This window comes from Crassostrea angulata, chromosome 7 (genome assembly GCF_025612915.1).
Source record: "Crassostrea angulata isolate pt1a10 chromosome 7, ASM2561291v2, whole genome shotgun sequence".
Classification (NCBI taxonomy): Eukaryota; Metazoa; Mollusca; class Bivalvia; order Ostreida; family Ostreidae; genus Magallana; species Magallana angulata.
Window position 1 is genome coordinate 48,749,483 of NC_069117.1, and position 21,344 is coordinate 48,770,826.

The 21,344-nt window shown below is 34.6% G+C and overlaps 2 protein-coding genes across 14 annotated transcripts in view; one reads left to right on the forward strand and one right to left on the reverse strand.

Moving 5' to 3' along the window:
• Positions 1-797: 797 nt before the first annotated feature.
• LOC128156270 (protocadherin-11 X-linked-like) lies at positions 798-13,291 on the reverse strand. Of its 3 annotated transcripts, XM_052818337.1 has the most exons (6): positions 13,146-13,291; positions 11,501-11,588; positions 10,053-10,089; positions 4,324-6,974; positions 2,602-2,716; positions 798-2,168 (listed from the first exon to the last, which is right to left on the reverse strand). In XM_052818337.1, exons 4-6 carry the CDS (start codon positions 6,937-6,939, stop codon positions 1,432-1,434), a joined length of 3,468 nt encoding a protein of 1,155 aa, XP_052674297.1. In that variant the 5' UTR covers positions 6,940-6,974; positions 10,053-10,089; positions 11,501-11,588; positions 13,146-13,291; the 3' UTR covers positions 798-1,431. The 3 variants fall into 3 exon arrangements, with proteins under 3 accessions (XP_052674297.1, XP_052674296.1, XP_052674298.1); XM_052818336.1 differs by lacking the exon at positions 13,146-13,291 and having other exon boundaries at positions 11,501-11,790; XM_052818338.1 differs by lacking the exons at positions 10,053-10,089; positions 11,501-11,588; positions 13,146-13,291 and adding an exon at positions 8,923-9,960.
• Positions 13,292-16,475: 3,184 nt separating this feature from the next.
• The window catches only part of LOC128193086 (outer dense fiber protein 2-like), a 13,888-nt gene continuing 9,019 nt past the window's right edge, over positions 16,476-21,344 (forward strand). For 9 of the 11 annotated variants that reach the window (XM_052866327.1, XM_052866326.1, XM_052866332.1 and 6 more), the window contains exons 1-9: positions 16,476-16,612; positions 17,328-17,448; positions 17,542-17,682; positions 17,814-17,903; positions 18,206-18,361; positions 18,639-18,826; positions 19,033-19,162; positions 19,332-19,538; positions 20,720-20,791. In XM_052866327.1, coding sequence (XP_052722287.1) covers positions 17,338-17,448; positions 17,542-17,682; positions 17,814-17,903; positions 18,206-18,361; positions 18,639-18,826; positions 19,033-19,162; positions 19,332-19,538; positions 20,720-20,791 — 1,095 coding nt within the window. In that variant the 5' untranslated portion in view covers positions 16,476-16,612; positions 17,328-17,337. The remainder of the gene's footprint in view (positions 16,613-17,327; positions 17,449-17,541; positions 17,683-17,813; positions 17,904-18,205; positions 18,362-18,638; positions 18,827-19,032; positions 19,163-19,331; positions 19,539-20,719; positions 20,792-21,344) is intronic. The other 2 variants (XM_052866331.1, XM_052866334.1) reach the window with 1 other exon arrangement.

Sequence of the window (21,344 nt, forward strand, 5' to 3'; positions counted from 1 at the left end):
ACAACTCTGTTGTAATTGATTTTTATAGATTTTTAATGGCAAATATATGACATTATAATTCTTACATCTTCAAATGGTATACTGATGTAGACTCTGATGTATTTCTTCGTAATAAAATCAACAGCTTAATTGTTATCTTTTATTAATTGATATAAAACAATTACATGTATTCATAAATACATGCTGATATAAAAAAATGAATCTTACAAATCTAAAATTTCCTGAGTATTTTCTATATTAATGGATGAATGTTGTTAATCTATCAAATGTATACAAGATTGATTTTATATACTGGTAATACATAAAGATATTCATTTTAAAAAATGCAAATGGAAGACTTTAAATTAATGCATCAAACATGCTTTCAAGTGATGTAAAAATGAATAAAATATAGCATACACAAAATTTTATATGAAAATATACTTAATATAACCAATTAAGAATTTGCATAAGATATACATGCATTTTTAACAGAATTGTTTGGTAACATTTAAAAGATTTCATTTTTTTTTTTTACAAAATATGTTTTTTGTACCACTTCAACTTATCAGATAATTATCTTGCTTCTTACTGTAAAATAGTATAACAAACTCAGGAAATAAATGTAGAATTGGTGCACCAAATAAATTCTAGCTGTTCCAAACTAGAAAACATAATTATATACAAAAATAGCTGCTGTGTAAGTCAATGATTTTATAATCATTTGTTAACAGATTATTGTTTACATCATAACCTTTGTTTTTATTGACTTACACATCAAATCTCTATTTCATGTCATCTAGAGATGACTTTTCTTGAACTATTATTAAAACATTAATTCAGTCAAAACAGCATTAAAATAAAAATCATTATATCAACAATATAACTAAAAACTGAGCATTTTACAGGGTTTGAGACAATTGAAATATTACATAAATCTCCTAAAAAAAATTTCATGCTGGACGTACATCACATCTGCTACCTGAAAAACTGATCTCCATATTTTAAGGGGGCTGAATGGTCCTGACCATTTTTAGGACTATATTAATCTCCTTAAAAAAAGAGATTTGTATCAAGATATAGGGACATTTTCAATTTTAAAATAAACTATTTTCTATACTTAATAATATGATAATTCATAGCTTTAAAAATTAATTCATATCTAAAAAGTTAGCTAGATCTGATCGTTAATATGTTGACTACCTCACCTCCATAATATTTTAAGCACATCTCAATTTTCAATAAATTCATTGCTATTTGAGATATGAAACTATAGTGTTATAGTACATTTGTAATTCTGCCGTAATTTTAAAGGATTTAGAATAAAACATGACAATAAACTAAAAAACAATAACAAACTGAAAAATGCTTAGCACTACCTATACAGTATTATACGTCATAAGTATGGCACAAAGTTTTGATTGTCTCATAGTTTTATCATGATAACACATGTCAAACCACAATATCAGTATTGATCACACTGTCAAAATTTGAGGGGTTGATGGCAAAACTCGCCAGGGTGGTGTCATTGGAGTGCTGCGACTGGTTGTCTCCAAGAGTTATCTTCCCTTTGTAGTCCAGCGATGGATCCTGGGAAATCTGGGACTGGCTGCCATTAAAAGAGGATTGGTCCCTGAAATAACTGTTGTCATGGTGATGTCTGTAAGGATTGGTGTCCTGGTATGAGATCTCGGTCAGCTCCTGAATAGGATCATATGGATCGGGAGAAGCACTGATTGTAGGAAGTTCTCGTCTCACAGCAGAACGAGATGTCTGGTGCGAGAGCTTTGGTCTTGCTCGAGCAAAGTGAATATTTTTATTGTTCCTGTCAAGACTCTTTGAAAAGAAAGGTCCAGAATAGGACTGAGACAAGTCAATGTTATTATGCTTGAATGACGAGCTGTGAGATAGGTCTATTTTATCTTGACTCATGGACGAGTCCTTGGATAAATGCTCAGATTCGGAACTGGACCTGAATCTGGCGAAATAAATCGGAGGTTTAGGATTCCTCCGCAGCGCTTGTTCATCAAGGCTGATGTTACGCTGGAAGTCACTGAAAGTCACTCTGGGCTTCTGATGCCAGGGGGAGTTATTTGGAATATCCTGTTCAGAGTGTCCAGCAGAGAGGGAGTGTGTGGATTTGTTGGTAAAGCCAGATGAAGAATAAGGAGCTGAAGAAAGGTCCATATCTGAATTTAACAAAGCAAGCATGTTTGTTAGATTTTTAAAAATTCACATATCATTTACCGTATCTAAATAATCTTTCCATTGAGTACGTGTTTTAGGCATTTGATTTTATTTTATTTATTCACTAGTATTATATTGCATGAGCATGGTTTTGGAGAAACTATACTTTTTAATGAAGAGTTAAATGTTTAAAAATCAATGCCTTTTCATATTTTTGGTGCTTATCAATGTCTAAAATTCAAGATAAAATTCGTATTTTATTTACCGCGGTAGATGATGAACTTAGAATTATTATTTTTTTTTTTTTATAAATCATTAAAATCCACTCCATCAAATTAATTTCAGTTGAAATGTTGTTACATTTTGTGCATCTTGTGTCATTAATATTGAACGGATTGATAGATGGATTTTTTTGCTCCCAATTCTATAATTTACCAGATTTGTAGATTTCACTGCCAACATCCACGCTGTCCCCATGTCCACTGTCTGGGGGTGAGTGCTCCACAATGCCACTGTCCACCCTGGTCAGATCTGGCTTATTGCTGCTCACCTACAAAAAGTTGACAAGAGTTAATTCCCTTTGCTTTGTGGTAACCATCAGCTTCTACAGACAGAGTTACCCACCTTTTATTTTACATATTTAATCATTTTGATGGATGATAACCTGACAATATTTATATAACATGAGTGTCATTTACAATTTAAACTGTCCTAATTCACCTTTCAATCAAATCTCAGTCTGCTGTCCCTGAATATACCAAAAATAAACAGGATTTTAGTGTCACCAAGAGCAATGTCAATGTGCAGATAGGATTATTGCTAAGACTAATGGGGAGGTAGATCCCCGGTACAAACAAATCGGGACACAAGGACAGCTAGAACACTAGAGAGGCTTTGACGACCCATCATTATACCTAGACCCACCGACAGCCTATACACTGGGAAATAATACACTGTTTTTCACTTGTTGCGTCTATCCTATTGTTATCGTGAATAATTTAGTTCTTCTATTCTTCACATAATTACAGACCTGTCGACAGTTAAAGACTTCACAAATTAGTTTTCTTACATTTTGGAACAATATTACAGGTTTTGTTATTCTAATTTTGTTACTCCTAATTTCTACCTTGTTTTTAATTGCCAATATGTGTCTTTGCAGGTGCCACTCTTTGAAATTGTACATCTACAACCTAAACATTTGTTGAAATCATTTGCAATGAGATCTGGAATATTGACACAAATCCTTTTTTTCTTCTTAATTTGAACTTGCTTAGACACACATGTCTCAAGAAGAAAACAAGGGGCTCAAAATTCTCTCTTTGTTCAAAGATTTACCCAAAACTAGGTTTTTCTGAGATTAAATTGAAATGTTTGCGAAGGACTTTACAGAATGACATGAGATTTGTTTGGGGGTGCTACAGATGTTTGTAGGAGCGATTTTTGCGGCGAGCGTGGATTGAACTTCACACAGGACCTACAAGTAGTTTGTCTTTAACAGGCTCTTAACCAAAAACAACCGCGATATCCATTTAAAATATACTCAACAGAAAATGCCATATGTAAACCTAAATAACAGATTTAATATAAAGTAATTATAATCTACAGTGTCAACATTTTACAGTTTCTAACTGTCTTGTGGGCATAGTGTTGATGCGGTGAACTCATTGCGTTTTGTCCACTTTGGGTTTAAGTCAATTATCCAACGCTTAGCAAGAAAAAGCTTTGTGGCCTACAATGGTGTCACAAAGTACACACAACATTTTTAACAAAAAATCGCTATTGCTCAAAATTAATTTTAATTCACTGTAATCCTAAATGCTCGTTTGGAGATTCAATGTATTGGCATTTTTACAAGCAATCTGTGACAGCAAAGACCTTTTAATTGCAATGGGGTGGGTTCTCAAACACAGAAAATCCACTTCCTTTTCAGGGACTATTATTAGTTTTTTACCAAGCCCATTTTAATAAGGAAAACTTTGATTGTCATTGTTGATAGATTTACATTACCAGCTTAACTACATATTGTGGCACTTTGCTAGTTTCAACCTTACAAACATTAGTTCTGTTTTACTCAACCATCAATAAACTAAATCTACTATCAATCAATAATGACCCATTGAGTTCCTCATTTGAAATTTGAAGCAAAGGTTTACTTACTAGTTGTGTGTATATTTTGTCATCATCAGAGGGCATATGGGAGGATTCGCTGTACTTATTGTTGTTCTCGGGCATTGTCGATAATTTTGAATCTTTCTCGAAATCAAAACAGAAAAGGCATTTTTTAAGGATGCTCTTGTGTGGCGTTTTAAACTGGTTCCCCTTGTCCTTGTACTTTTCATTGTCTCTCTTTCTGATAATGCAAATAATCATGATCAGAGCCAGGGAGATCACCATGGTAACAGAGCAAACGACAATGACAATAATCAGATTCTGGGAATTGGATTTTTCTCCCACAATGATGACAAGATGAGTCCAGTTCGTCTTGGAAGGAACTCCAGAATCAGTGACCGCAATGACAAGGTTGTAAGTCCCTGCTTCCTCTTCCACAGGAACTCGCTCGAGTCTGATGACACCAGTCTGGTTGTCTATGGAGAACAACTTGACAACATTTCCCTGAATAATGCTGTAGGTTAGGTGGGCATTGACTCCCTTGTCCGTGTCGTTGGCGATCACTCTGGCGATGATTGTCTTAGGTACTGACTGGAGGGATAGCGAAATTGAGTTGTTCCGATCATTAGGATAGTAAACTTGGGGTGGATTATCATTAATGTCTTTCAGGTAGAGGGATACATTAGCAGAACTGGTCAGGGCTGGTGTACCTCTGTCAATCACATAGATTTGAAAATGGTATTCCTCTTTTTTCTCTCGATCTAGGAGGATTTTTGTTTTTAGACTTCGAGAGGCATCAATTGTAAAGACATTTGAATATCCTTCTTCAATTCGGAAATAGAACTGACCATTTCCTCCAATGTCTTTGTCCACAGCTGAAAACTGTTCAATGGGTTTAGATATAGGTTGTTCTTCAGGGACAATAATATCATATCTATTCCTGGAAAAAATTGGATATTCATCATTTTTGTCTGTAATTTTAACAACAACTGTTGCAGTAGATGTAAACTTTTGCCCATTGACGCCATTATCACTTGCAATAACTTGAAATGTTAAATCAGACATGTTTTCTCTATCAAAAATATGATTTGCTGAGATTATTCCAGACGTAGGGTTGATAGCAAAATATGACTGAAGAGTTTTAAACTTGTAGGTAACCTGGCCATTTTCCCCTTCATCTTTGTCCGTAGCAGTAACATGAACCACCATATCACCAATGTTGTTGTTTTCTGGAAAATCAACTTCGTAAATGTTTTGGCTAAACACAGGAACATTATCATTAACATCACTGACTTTAACATAGAAGAAAGTCTTGTTAGTTTTGGGAGGTTTTCCAAAGTCAAAACAGTTGATGGTCACATTATGCTCAGGTACTCTTTCTCTGTCCAACCGACTACCCAATGTAATTTTGAATATGTTTGAGAACATTTTCACAATGTTAAAGTTTTCGTTAGAGATGGTACAATTGACAGTTCCATTTTCACCTCCATCCGAATCAGTTACAACCACAGTGGCTATATACTGACCGATCTCCGCATTCTCTACCACCCCAGTGCCCCCTGGTGGCAGGTTGATGTTGATCTGTGGTGCATTGTCGTTGATGTCCAACACTGTGATGTTGACAATGACTTGTGTTGACAGGGAGGTTCTGCCGTTGTCTCTTGCAATGACAACAAACTGGTACTTGGTTTCCTGCTCATAATCCAAAGGACTGCTGATCTTAATTTCTCCTGTTGTCTCATTTAACAGAAATGCATCTTTGACCTGTGAAGAGGTCCGAGAGCTGAACTCATAAGTAACCTTGCCATTATCACCAATATCATCATCTTCTGCAGATAAATTGATTATTACTGTTCCCTTAGCTTGGTCCTCTTGTACCGTTATATTGTAAGTGTTATTGAGGAAGCTTGGAGCATTGTCATTGGAATCCAGCACAGTTATATTTACATGCAGAGTTCCATTTCTTTGTGGACTCCCAGAATCTTTGGCCACAATCACTAACTGATAGAAATCTTGTACTTCTCTGTCCAGTTTTTTCTCCACCACAATCTCCAGATTTTCTCTAGAGTCCACATCTGGAACAGTCCGGACGCTAAAGGTGTTCCCGCCAGACAGAAGCTGGTAGGTCAAGGCCGAGTTCTGACTCTCGCTGTCCCCATCGTGGGCGGTGCTGGTCAGGAGAGTGTGACCAATGTCACTGGATTCCGAGATCTGAAGGGATATGGAAGGCTGAGGAAAGGCAGGGAAGTTATCATTGATGTCATCCACCGTCACAAGCACCTTAATCACTTTCAGCAACTCGTTGTCTGGCTTAAAAACTGCCACTCCCAGACTTAGGATACAGCTGCTGGTGGGCTGACAAACCTCTTCTCGGTCGATAAGTTTTGCCGTTTCAAGACGACCTGTGGATTCAATGATGCGGAACAACTTGTCGTATGCAGTGTTTCCACCATTCCAGATCTGAAATTTCAACTGCTTCAGCATCACGGGCGTCACTTCGTTTCTTATATTGCTGTCATTGGCTATGTTTCCTACAAAGGTTGAGGGCATCTGTTCCTCTAGGATCTTGTAGTTGAGCTCCTCTGTCTCCTGTCCATGAAGAGTTCTGATGAAGCAGATCATCAATAGGACCTCAAGCACCTTCATGATGATGACCTTATTCATTTTAATCAGTCAACTGGATTGTTTTCATTCATCTCCTAAAAATTTAAACAAATGCATGAATATCTGAAACAAAGTCGAAATACTGGTATATAAATAATCTGAGAATATATCAAATGCATGCACTACAAATGGTTCAGTATTCTTCTCAAAGAAATTGTTTTACCAATAATTTTTTTGAGTTCCATACAAATTTTCACAATTATTCAGTTTGAGGACTGGATATATCTAGATATATATTACATATGTTTTTCGAAAGAACATTGGTTATCATCTGGAGAGGAACCTGGGGAACAGATGACAGACGAGATTTTGCTTGGTGGTACCACACGATCCCACTTATCATGGAGTAAGTCCAGCACAAATATTGTAGATCCCTCAAACAGGCAGAGAAAACAAACCCTTATCGGAACAGTCCAAGAAACCAACATTTCACTCCAATTTCTAAAAGTTTGCAAATTAAAGAAAAACTAGTTTTTAAAGGGACCCACCAGGGAGCTAAATAGATTAGCTGGGGACACATGGGGGGAGAGCCGTGGTAAGCCCTCAAATCTCAACACCCCTCCTTATCAATGTAAATGGTCTTATTTAGTCCAACAGGAAACTTTTCGATATTAAGCCCGCTACCAAAAAATGGCCCACAATAGCGAGGGGGGACTTTCTGCCTTATCTGGGGGGTGTTCTTTCATCCTTATCACCGCCTGATACAGAGAAACATGGTGACAACAATTTATCACCTCTCTAGAGCGGGCAATCAAACTTAAGTAGCCATGATTGGTGATTAACTTAATCCGGCCCAGCACAATGCTTTCATACATCTACCCCAGAAATCAACAAAGTCCAACTGTGAGTAAATAAATAGAAGTCAAAATTAATTTGCCTAATTTTGTTTCTGCAGGGTGCCATAGATTAATACAACTCATTACTGAACAATTTACTTATCTTTCATTCAAGTGAGAAGATTATAGTTTGTTTTTTAATTGAGTTTTATAACAATGAAATATGATAAATATATCTTTTTTATACAATAAATTAATAACATTAATATTTCTATTATAACATTTTAATATAGATACTTTTGTACTGAACAGCTGTCAAAGTAAATATGTGTACTAACATATATCTAAATTATTGCATCCTTTTTTAATCAAAATAAAACATACAAGTCTTAAAATTGATTCAAATAAAATGAATGATGAAAATTATTGTGGGGGGGGGGGGGGGGGAGGGAATATTGCTTTCTTATTTAGTTTATTACATATTCATTAAAGTTAAATAATTGATACCAAATAAATGAACTTTTTGCATTCTACTTTATTTTTAAAAACTTCACAAAAATGATATGCTAGCTTAGATAAATAAATACTCTTTTTAAATCATAATTTTTTTCTTATTTATTTATTCATTTTACTAATATTTTCTATTCATCAATTTAGATTTTAGAAATTAATTAAAATACTGTATTCTAATCATAATTCATCATGAAATTCACCATCCACATATAAATGCTTTTTTGATAAAATATAAAGACATGTGGAAGTGTTCTGTTTTTGTAAAATTATATTTCTTAATTCAGAAATGAATTATTAGAAATGAGAAATAACTGAATATTAAAGAATAGTTTTTAAAATGGAGGCTTGTTTCACCAAGCCTATACTTGCATTTTAAAAAAACAGAAAGAAAAACTGATAATCTAATGTACCATTTTCAACATTTTTCAAGCTAAATCATCCATTGCATTTAGTGATGCATTTATTCAAATTGCTTTCCAAGATGACATTATGATAAATGAATTTAAAAGAAAGGATCAAATGTATATACTTGCTTAATGCAACATTAGGTTTTTTGCTTATACAGTTTTTAAAATTTGTTGCCTCAATGTACATTAAACTTTCTGATAAATAGATAAAAACTTTTTAGAAATATCTACATCCTGATTCAATGAACTTTTCCTACACTCTGTAAAAAACTGACTTTTTAACTTACCTCATGATGGATACCAATTGAGATCATTTATAACTTTCTCTTTCCCCAAAAACACAGCTGATAGTGCAGATAAAGCATTTCCAAATAAACAATCTATCCTGAACTCAAAATCAAATACAAGTTTCCGTTGTCAAATTTAAACCCCGCGTTTCCTCCTCGGGTTGAAGTATCAGTAATGACCAGGTATAATATTGACACGCTGGATTTACAGTAGGGATCTAAACATTATCGCCCAACAAAGATGCACGGCCGACGTTTGTATAACAGCTTACAGAATCCCCCATACCCTGTCAACACTTCGCTCTCCCAACAACAGATTTTTTTATGTCAAGTCCATTTGTTGAAACAACATTGGACATGGGGCATTGGGGCCGGACAAAAGCAGATTAACGCAAATTTCATAAAGAATCAATCACTTCGCCATCTCAATCGCCGGAAGTTACACTTGATATTTCTCCCATCTTTTTATATCATTATTTTAGATCACACTTCAGTGATGACATCCAAAAGTTACTTCCCCTGCATGTGCTATTCCCAGGGATTAGGTGAGAGCTGTGCTTAATGAAAGACTATTGATTTATGGTATTGTCAATGTAACTAAAACCTGGCATTAGTTTTCATTAACCAAAGCACAGTCCTACTAATGGAAAATGAAATACCTGGACACAAGATGTCATCAATTCTACTATATCAGCTGCTTCCTTCTACTGCTACTAAAGTAAGCTATGACATAAAAATTAAGTAATCTACTGAATCCCTGTATAATCAAAGACCCTATAGAACAAAGGGAGGTAAACCAAGATAAAGAAATCCCCTAAGTGGTCCTTATCTTAGATATCAAGTAATCCACACCAGGTTTAGGGAGGTAACAGGATTAAGGAATTGGGTAATCAGTAAAGAAACTGGCTAATTCAAATTAAAAACAAACAGAAGAAACAAGTGTTAATTTCCGATGTGTCCTGCCCTAAGGAGACGGTTCTCCTCGAGTAGAAAAACAGAGAAATCCTCCGATTCAATATTGATGGTAAGGTAGACCCTTGATCAGAAACCAGGGATGACAATGAAAAACTGAAGAGTGAACAAAAAAAATCTGTTGGAGTTTAAATGGATATTTGATTGAAGGTTTTTACCTGATCTGATGGGCACTGCATCCAAAGTGGAAATTACCTGGAAAAAAAGGCAGACGGACTGGTTATTAGACTTCAATGGAGACAGACAGATTGTGGAGCTAACATCTAATCAAGCAGAATCCTCACCGATTCATAATCAAAGTGATATACCACTCCGCATTCAAATACCCATAAGGAGGATTTGCATACATCAGACAAAAATTGTAGATCTTTAATAGAAGATTTTAGTTACGTAGTATTTCTACTGACATTTGATTCTATGCAAATAATGCACTGAAGAATATTCCAAACATACAGAAAAGTCTTAAGAGGATAAATACAACAGGTTTTTATCAAAATGTACAATAATTTGGTAGAAATGATCAGGTTTACGCAAAAGTCAAACAAAATCCCACAACCCCTGCATAACACAAAATGACAAGAGTTTAAATGGATTCTCCAGTTTTTTGGTTGTTTGCCTTTTATCCATTTTTATAAGATTTAAATACCCCATCTTTCTCATGATGTTTTAAACAATTTTGATAATAAAATCCTCTATAATTTTATTGTGTTTTCATGCATGAGTCATAAAGCACCAAATATAAGTGGGTGATATAAAAGACGGAACAATTGATGCCAGTTTAGCTCAAATAATTGCATAACATGTTGGAAGTTTTAAAGCCTTTTCAAAACACAAGTTAAAAAGAAATAGTTTTACAAATGTATGTGAAATCAAAGATTTTAAAGAATAACATTCAAAAATTGTTTTCAAATCATTAAAGATATTCAAATCAAAGTAAACTTTGAATTTTAATTGGAATCATTTTCATTTTCTAACCCTTGCCAAAAAAAAACAGCAACAAAAGCATGAAAAAAAATATCTGAAATCAGAAAAATATTAATCTAAAAGTATGTTTTACCTCTAAGGCAATCTTACCTGCTTTTCCATTTGTTTTAAATGCACAGAAGAAACAGTTTATATGCATATTTCTCATGAAATCAATTGCAAAATCAATGTTATATCAAAAAGAACTCCTTTACTTGGCCAAGATGAAAACTGGGCTTAATTTAGTGTGCATGTTAAAGCATCATCATCTAATGCTTCTTTCATGAAATTTGTTTATATTCATGTTCACCCCAGCGTGCATTAAGCTAATATTGGTGTATTTAGCTCCAACCATTCTACATCAATATTAAATGAACGATGTCGCCAAACTGTCTTTTTACGAATTCTCTAATCAGCAGAATCATCCAGTATGCTGAGCTATTCAAGCGTGGTGGAATATTAATTCCTTAAAAGAATATTTCATTTGTAGAGAAGCTGAACAAGTATTCCATTAAAAAATGAATGATAAAAAACGAATAAAACTTGTTTTTTTAGAGGGGTGTAGGGGTTAGAGGTTGCCATTTTATTTTTTACACAATACACAGGTGCAAAATATATTATCTAATTTAATTAAAACTCTTACCTTGCGACTTGCACGGAGGATGCGCCGGTCCAATCCGTTGATGTCAGTAATGAGAAGGCTTTTTTCCTGCTATGCAATCACAAATGTCCTGTAAAATCAAATTGTGCACGCCTTCTAAATCGTGTTGATTTAGATAAAACACAGATCAATACTGGCGCTGAGATCCCAGGTTCCTGTGTTTGATTTCGAATTCTGACAGCACCTAGGCTATAATTATGGACTGTTCAATTATCTAGATCTACTGTTCAACTGTGAATCAAGGCTGCGACCCCTTTATTACTCTCCCAGCTTTTCGGAACAACAATGCAAAATTATCACCGAGCATAATAATTCTATAAAAATTGAGAATGCAAACAATACTTGAGGTAGAAAAAAAACTTTTTAAAGAAAAAAGTTTAAATCTCGCTTTTTTTTCACTCTCAAATGGTGATTCATGCAAAAAAAGGACGAAAGAGTATTTGTAAAGATAATCACTACAGAATTATAAATAGTACTCGTAAAAATCTCGTGACAACAAGGAGAGTGCCTTTTCGTTTTCATTTTGAAAGTGTCTTTTTATTCACTGACAATGGCTAATTTTCCAATTACAAGCCACGTATCCCCATTTTCAGGCCCGCTGCCATTGTCTGTCCATTTTCACGAGGATTTTGATCAGATATAGACTGTCCTTCGCGTAATTTTCACAAGTTCTCTTTTTATCGTGACACATCACGTATTTTCTCGGATAAAACAATTACCATGGTCCCCGTAATATAAACAAATGGACAAGACAAGTCGAATATTTCCCCCTAATTACAGATCAAACTTTTACCATGATTCATTTGAAAAATTTGCCATTCCTTGCAATTAAAGATTTGCATCGTTTAGAGAAGAAATTGGAAGCATTCTTAAATTCGTAGTCAAATGTACACATAAAGATCTTTTTGTTCCAATTTTTTCCTTGTCGTAAAAGTCCGTCTTCCTTTGAGTCAGAGAATTTCCCAGAATAAAACCCAACCACAGTGTTAGATATGAAATTAAGAAAACTATCTGGGTAGTTTATGTTTTATCTAATTGATTTAAATACTTTGATGGTGAAAAAGGTACGATTCGTCATGTTCCCGTGAAAATGGTCTTTTTTGTTGTATTTATTTGAAATTAAATAATGCCCTCAAATTTAATACCCAATTCACCAAAACCCAATAGGATTCTTCCTGTATAATTAATATTATGTTGTAGATTTTGTGGACTTTCAGCCTAAGGGAAGTCGCTCTCTCTCTCTCTCTCTCTCTCTCTCTCTCTCTCTCTCTCTCTCTCTCTCTCTCTCTCGTTGAGAATTGATGAGTAGGCGTTTGTAAAAAATAAAATAGTCACAATTATAGATAGTAAAATTAAATTCTTGACCTGTCTTTCTCGTATCATGTTTTCCGTAGTTAGGAATCGATAAATATATACATGAAGGTGTTTAAATAAAATCTAAATATATAAACACCGATTATGAATAATAAAAAATTACAAAAACAATTGATATTTACAGCAGGGAGTTGATAACAAACAATTATCTAATACGTTTCTAATCTGCACTTATATAGTGAAACAAGAATCGCAGAAAATCTACCGTGGCCCTATTATAAAAAAAGAGTCACATTAGGATAGTTTGACTTACCTGCCTCCCCGTCCGTGGGTCCCCTAGGACTGTCCTCGGTGGGGTGAGGGTATTGTCAGGTTATTTCAGCTCCTGTCACGTCATAACAAACCGCCTAGTTCAACGGCGAGGGAAGATGGCTAAAAAACACCAACGCTGATGCAATTACCGTGTTCAAAAAGTGTATCACAGATTTGAATGATAATCTGTAAAGTGAAATTCATAGCACTGTGTAAAATCCATTAGTTCTGCTGAAGATGTGAAGTGTCCTCCAAAGCATGCCTTTTTAAGAGGACCCTATAATTTGGCAATTTATTTCTTATCACTTGAACTGAGCCGAAAAGTAGCAACATAGACCAAAATAAGATATTTATATATGAATTATTATTTTCATAGTTAATGTAGCAATTTACGCTTCTTGAACTTGTGATTTCAAAAGGAGAAAGAGTAGTTTTCAAAGAAAAAATGCGACTAATTGTATTTGATATCTCAATAAATCTTTCTCACTAATGCTATGTTAAAAACTTCGACAATTGAATTTCAGAAATTATAATCACGGCTGAGCAGCTTTCTAGCATTGGGAAATAAAAAGAAGTTAAAATGTGCGTGATGCGGGAGAAATCCTCCACGTGTGAGAAAAAGAATTTTTTAAAGTGAAAATACTGATAAGAACCTGTTACTTTTAATCATTGGCATATTCATGGTCCCTTCTGTTAAATTAATCATAATTTGACACGGACCGAAATCAGCGGCAGTCAGATGGGGCTATTCTTGAGACACCCTCTACCCTTTTGGTGTTTCAGTTTCAATAGCTATGCAATATATTGCGAGATGAATTCCCCCTTTTTTGTTTGTTATATACTAAATATAGTTAGTAAGTAAATAAGTAATTTGTGTATGACAGTGGCATGTTCATGTTATGTACAATTGTGCCGTATATTACAAATCTTAACCAAACACTTGCAGTTGTATATTAATTAATATAATTATATTTATTAAAAGAGTTATCAAGTTTCTTTCCTTTAGATTTGTACTTTCCGACTATTCTTTGCATATTATACCTATATTTCATTTAAGTGTCACGTGATCATCCTTGACACATTAAACAGACGCGCTTCCTATCTTATTTTACTCATGAAACACTCGAAAATTATCATTAAAAACTCATTTATAACGCACAATATGTATAATGGCACTAAATTAAATATGTATATGTAAAATCATGTCTTTTTTATCTCTTTTCAGATGTTCCTGGTATTTTTCATCTGTAAAATCATACCAGGAAACGCGTTGTCTTTTTCGTGTGTTCTTTCGACAAGTTATCTGGTTGTCCGCGAGACTTGGAACCCTTTGTTACAAAGCAATAATCATTTGGATTGCACACTGACCAAGTGTTAAAAATTGCAGTTCCTTTTAATTAAGATTTTTTGCCATTGCAGAAAAATTGGCCATAAATGAGAACTTTATATCCAAAAATACCAATATCAAGGTTTAATACGCTCTAATCATGGACATACAAGTAGCCGGTAAAACTGGCAGATAATTTGTGTCGGGGTAGCAAGGAAAATGTCCTCTGTCCTCCCGTTCGTCTTCGCGGGTTCTCCGGTTTCCTGTTGATGACAGTGTCACGGGGTGAGGGCATGTGGTCCATATCATTACCGTGGGTCGGCGGTGCATACATTACAGACCCATTATGAGCGAGAGGCGAATGACAGATTCGGGGGACAGCACCTTGATCATCGAGATGATAAATGGGGTAGGTTCTATATAATTATGGACAGGTAAGGAAGCCCCAGAAGTGGGTATCAGTAGTATTGTGTTACGAGAGAGAGAGAGAGAGAGAGAGAGAGAGAGAGAGAGAGAGAGAGAGAGAGAGAGATGTCGAACGTTCTTCATAAGTTTATGAGAACGTAATGTATCAGAAACCCTTGGCTAGCTAGATGAATGACGCTGCACAACTATATATACCCTCATTGCTTGACGTCATGTACACTGGCGTCGGAAGCAAATTGAAAGTGGGGGGGGGGGGGGGGGGCTAGACTAATCCTCAGAAATATTGAGGAAAAAAACAACTAATTCCCAAAATCATGGAAATCCTAATCCGTGGGTGGGGGGGGGGGGTATACCTATGCTTCCAAAAGCAAATCTTACCTACCAAATTTTTTATGACTCCAACTTCTCAATCTTTCAAGGTAAATTTAGGAACAATTATCTTAGCTGCGAGAAAAAGATGGGGGGGGGGGGGGGGGCTCAACCATCTATGATGCTATGTCCCTAATAGTTAGGTCTAACTTTGCAAAAAAAGTGGCTAAGCCCCCCCCCCCTCTAGCCCCCCCCCCCCCCCCCCCCCCCCCCACGGTTCCGACGCCTATGATGTAACAAAACACATATATTCGCAATGCTTGAAATAATTTTAGAAATTCATACATAGATAATCTTTTGGGTTTTTTAAATTCAATATGCATATATTTTCTATATAACAATGGCTTTTCATGAAATTAAAATACCCCATCCTATCTCAGGAGAAGATTTGATAAATGCACTTCACCCTGATCGATTGGATTATCGGAAAACGGGCAATAACTCTGTGAATTGAATGATGCACGTCTTGCGGAAACTTGTAATCTCTAGCAAAATAAGACCAACTGTCGAAATCTTGAAAATATCAGTGCAATTCAAATGAAGAAATTGACGAATCATTGATTAAAGGTGGATGAAAGGAATATATACAAATGATATAACCTGCGTATGAACATGGAGGTATACATACATGTATACGCCCCTATACGTCCCTGGTATGAACAACAGTCAGTTCTGATCTCTTGTTATTTTTATGTACTTTTTGTTTGCATTAAAGTCAACATCAGCAATCATTAATCCTTACATGAATCTGAAGTACATTTTGAAACTAATGACACTTAATTATTCCAGTCATTTAAAGAAAAAAAAAAACGCATCTCAATTTGGAAATTTCGAATGAAAGTAGTGCATATCATGATAACTAGGTAATTAAATACTATTTACATTCATTTTTTATAACACTTGCAAACAAAAACAGAACAACCCTCGAGATATAAATGAAATCTCTGCCCCCCCCCCCTTCCCCTCCCCCCCCCCCTCCCAAAAAAAGGAGAAATTTAAAATACCCTCCTCACCCGACGGAACTAAAAAATTAAACAAAAAGCAAATATAATTAAATAATCAAATTGTCTTAGGGAAAAAAAACAGAAGAAAAAAATTCATTAAATGTATATTGGTTTTTTTTTTATTCAACTTATCAAAAAAAAAATCCGCGATAGAGTTAAGTCCCTTGTAAGGAGTTCTCTAGTGAAGAAGGATAAGACGGTATATAAAACGTCAAAATAAATCAACCAATGAAAAACGAGTTAATGGTTTGCAGAACAACAACAAAACTCGAGGAGGATTCCGCACGAAAACAATGAGAATCTCTCTTTTCTGTGTTAGATAAGAAAGGCATCGACTCACAGGTGAATGCTTATGATTTAATTTGAACTTTTCGTTATCAAAGTCGCAAATTTCGATTTATTTTTAAAATATTCGAATGCATACCTGAAGCGTAACCCGCTTCCAAGAACAAGTTGGGACAGATGGTCAAATGAAATATTCATGTTATAGGTGCAATCAATCATTGATGAGTAACACAGATGTGTATATGCAAAATGTATTCCGATATTGGATTTAGTTCCATACATGAGTCTTTATCAAAAAGTTATTTCTTGTTCTGAGGTGTACAAGTCAATAACTGCAGAAAATAAACATGTTCTAACATGCTAAGTTTAGGATGTTTCAAATAGCAATGTTTCAACTTATGTTTCAATTGTATATATTTGTCAAATGAGGTCATACAAGAATGAGAATTTTGAACAACTAGGTCCAGGTTAAGCCCATTGAATGCAGATTTATGTCAAATTATCTGTTTCGTGTATGCAAAGAATTGACATATTCCGTTTACTTTATTAATTTATAAAACTGTTCAAAGCAAATTGTTAATTGAAATTAAATTTGATGCATAAGTATCTAAGTATTTGTTTGGTTGAACTTAAAAATTGAATATAATTTATTAATTGATTAATGATTGCATACTCATTTTGTAAATCTTTCAATATTTATAAGTGATAATGAAAATCTATTGTAGTATTATGTAGCAATAATTTGTAATAAGTATTATTTTTCTGTTTTTAGCAGCAAAATCATGCCTGTTGAAAGAGGATTACGAGCAACCTCCCCTGTTCATGTTCATGTAGAAGATGATATTCCAGTTCATGTTCATGTAAAGCAAAAAGGAAAAAAAGTAACAAAAAAGGTAGATGTCATATACGCACATTTGCATCAATAAAAAATTCATTTTGACAGATTTAAATTTTGTAATAAAAATTATCTTCCTTGATATTTTTAGACTGGTTCTGGAATAACAAGTGTCAAATCAGGCAAATCTGTTCGAAGCAAATCTGCATCTTCGCGAGTAAAGACTCCTGTCACTGGTCCATGGGTGCCAGCTCCTGGTCGCGCCACCAAAGGACAGAAAGTATCGTGGCAGGTAAGACAACAGTATACCCTCAGTATTTTAAATATAAGATGTAAGTGTAAGGAAAATAAATTTTGTCATAGCAAGTCTATAGAAATTGATACATCCAAAACTGTACTGATGTGATGTTCCTCTACTGAAAGTGGCATCCAAACCATGGTGCCTGTTTTGGTTGCGGAGACAGAACTAGGAGACCAAGATCGAGATCAAAACCAAGTCGGTACTGTTGGAAGGTATTGAAATGCATGCTGTACATATGTGGAACACGGAGGAAGTAGATCATGTAGAAGAGATTATCAGTGCAGTGCATGGAAAGCTGCACACATTAATTGTATTGCATGTTGTGTGATATTATTATTTTGCTTATGCAAGTCTCAATAGATTTTTGTTTTTATCAAGAATTGTTTCACATTCAGACATTCATTTTAAAAATTTCACCTTGGCATGTATTTTTGGGCTAAAGACTTGTCTTTTGAAAGCCAACATTTTCTGTTATGCAATGGACATTGAAAAATGATGACCTTTTCTTCACCAGGGCCCCACACACAGACTAGAAATAAATACACCAAAAGATGGCCTCAATATGGAAGACCTATCCACTGATGAAGAAGAACGCGTCCATGGTCAAATGAAAAATTATGAGAAGAAAATTGAAAACCTTATGTCAGAGATGGGGTCATTGAAAAATGAGGTAGGAATCGTAAGAAATCATTGGAAACTAAATCAATCACATATCTCTTGCATTTTGATTATGTTACCCCCCCCCCCCCACACACACACACAAGCATCACCAACAATGCAAAAAAATACCCACTAATTCCTTTGCATCACTACCAACACCACCACAAATTAAAATAATAAAATCCTGAAATGCAAAACAAGCAAATAATTTATCAAACAAAAACAAAACACACAAAATGGTATACAAAATGTAAATTTTGTGCTATAAACTCTGTATGAAATTTTAGGTTGAGTTGCAGCACAGTCAAAGAGAGTTGGAAAAGAGAGAGGAAATGTTGGAAACAAGCAGGCATGTAATGGATGTTCAGGAGCGAGAGCTTGAGGAAACCAAAGATGAGCTGTCCATGGCAGAGCACGAAAATCACCTCCTCAGGAAAAGCATGGAGATGCTCAGTGAAGAGGCTAACGTAAATAGGTTGGTTTGTCATTATATTCAATGAAAATGTCAAATTCTGTGTAGGAAATAGAATTAACCTGTAACAGCTTGTTGATTTCTTATCAAAATTTTCAAGGCGATGATAAGATAAGATGAATATGTTTATTTTTCCGGTTGTTCTTTTTACATTTATATGTAAACATTTATTTATTTAATTTTTTTTATCAAATTTGTTTCTCCTATAGATGTGATGTGCAGGCTCTTTCTAATGAGAGGGAGAAACTAATGAAGAAACTAATTGAAGTAGAAATGGATGGACAGGCAGCTGTAAAACAAGTCAATGAAATGAGAGAAGGCTTTAGAAGACTGAGAGAGGTCAGTTTTAGCCCCCCCCCCCTTCATAAAATATTTAAGTTAAAATTTTGAGGAAAAGGAATACTTTTTGCATGTGTTAAAAGACCAATCTGACAGCTACAAACATCTTTGTAGTTTAACCGAATCTACCGGTAGATAATATTTCATACTTGTCTTTTATTTATAACAGGATAACAGGATAACCTCCTCTGACTACAACAGAATGATTAAACAGAAAGACAGCCTCCTGGAGAAATTGACAGACTTTGAGGCGACAAATCGCGCTCTGAGGCGACTGTTGAGGGAACAGCATCAAGCCGAGACAGCTGCTATTCGGTTGGGCGAGCAGAGAGACCTGTTGATGAGGCGTCTTGGGGAAGCAGACAGATTCAATGAGGTTTGTTTAAAGCATGTATGAAAAGTTCATAGTATTTCGTTCCATGTTGCAGAGAATTGATATTAGAGAGGTTGAGATTTCAAACGTGTACGGGTACGTGTACGTGAACTAGGGGAATCACCTAAATTCTTCGCATATTACGTCATCAGTTTTTGTGTCGACATGGTTTCTACACGTTCTCTAAACTTGTAGAGTGTCGTCTACACGTAAGTACAAACGTGTAGCTTTTTACAACAAATAAAATCTTATTGATGAGTGAATATATTCTTGTGATACAGTATATAGATTTTTAAACTTCATTTGCATGAAAATTGATAAGAAATTTACCATTTATTTGGAATTAACTAAATAAATTCATGTCACAAAACTGCGTCGATTTACGTACACATTTATATCCTACAAGTTAAGAAATCTCAACTGATAAATTACAAAAATGTGTACGTGTACGTGAAGTTTTAACACACGTACGCGTACCCGTTTAAAATCTCAACCTCTCTATTATTAATAGATTAGGGTGTTGCTGAAAAATTTATAATGTAGAGCTTTCAATTTACCAGCAAATGTGCTATGGCCACAGGGTAATGTATATACAGATATTTTTGGCATGGTGAATTTCTTACAGGACACAGAGATTTGTGATTTCAAGTTCTTTTTATTTCTTAAGAATGAATTTGGTTTATGTTGTTTGATCATGTTCTGACTCAAAAAATGTACACATACTTTAACAAATGAATCCAACTCTTTATCTGTCTTTCCAAAGAGGCTTGCTGTTTAATGATAAATATGTTTCACATGGCATGTACATGAATTAAATGTTTAGATATTCCCATAGCAGAAATATTAGCAAACATTTACTTGTATTTACTGTATGAGTTGAACTGTAATCAAGGATTCAATTTTGGCTCAATCAGGAATATGATATTGTCAACAATTCATTCAACATTACAAAAGTTTTACCATATAGACTTTAGTCTCACCACAAAGTTTAATTGCATGGTTTTTAGTTATTACTTGTCTTGAACTGTTGAAATTTGTATAATGAATTACATTCATTATCCTTTGTTGTGTCTTCCTTTAGTTACTGTAACTCACAGATTGCAATTTTAATGGCAGAGAGCACAATCTTTTAGCTCTTTAATAACTTGTTCATAATTGATGGTAGCAATTTTATGATTTTACAGCGTCTGAAGATAGAGTTGCGGGACAGAGACCTGATGGTCGCTGAGCTCCGCTCACAGCTTGCAGCACAAAGAGTGAGTGCATTCATTGAGAATTTTGATACCCCTGCTATTAAAGTGACTCTTAAAATCAAATTGTTTTTACAACTCCTTGTACATGTATTTGTAAATCTTTTGAAATTCTACCCAGGATTTTTCGTAACTTCCCATAAAATTATATCTTCTTTATTTAAAATGGGGCACTACAGTTTGTTTGCTCACTACATGTATTTGTTTTATTTGTGAACCAAGTGAAATTCCAACTAAGTTACTTTAAACTTCCCCATGGATTTTTCCCCCTGAATCTTTCCTTGAAACACATAAAACACTTCCCAAAAAAATATGGCCTTTGCTTCTAGATTTCTTTGATACAAATCTTACCTCTTTTTGTAAAGTTACAGAACAAAATAAAAAAAAAATAGTGATGTTTTCAGACTTAAGACAACAGAACATTAGCATTAGTATAAGTGTTATTATGTTTATTCCTGTCTGACATAGTACATGTATTGTGTTATCTGATATCTGTTAACATTTGAATAACAAAAATCCAACAGAAATTTTAATTGATAATGATTGGTACTTGTGTTTA

Excerpts from the sequence above, each read along its gene's own strand:
- LOC128156270 (XM_052818337.1), bottom strand. The coding sequence starts at position 6,939 with ATGAATAAGGTCATCATCATGAAGGTGCTTGAGGTCCTATTGATGATC. Across the intron at positions 2,717-4,323 it reads ACAAAATATACACACAACTA|GTGAGCAGCAATAAGCCAGA; the intron begins GTAAGTAAACCT and ends AACTTTTTGTAG. Across the intron at positions 2,169-2,601 it reads CAGTGAAATCTACAAATCTG|ATATGGACCTTTCTTCAGCT; the intron begins GTAAATTATAGA and ends TGTTAAATTCAG.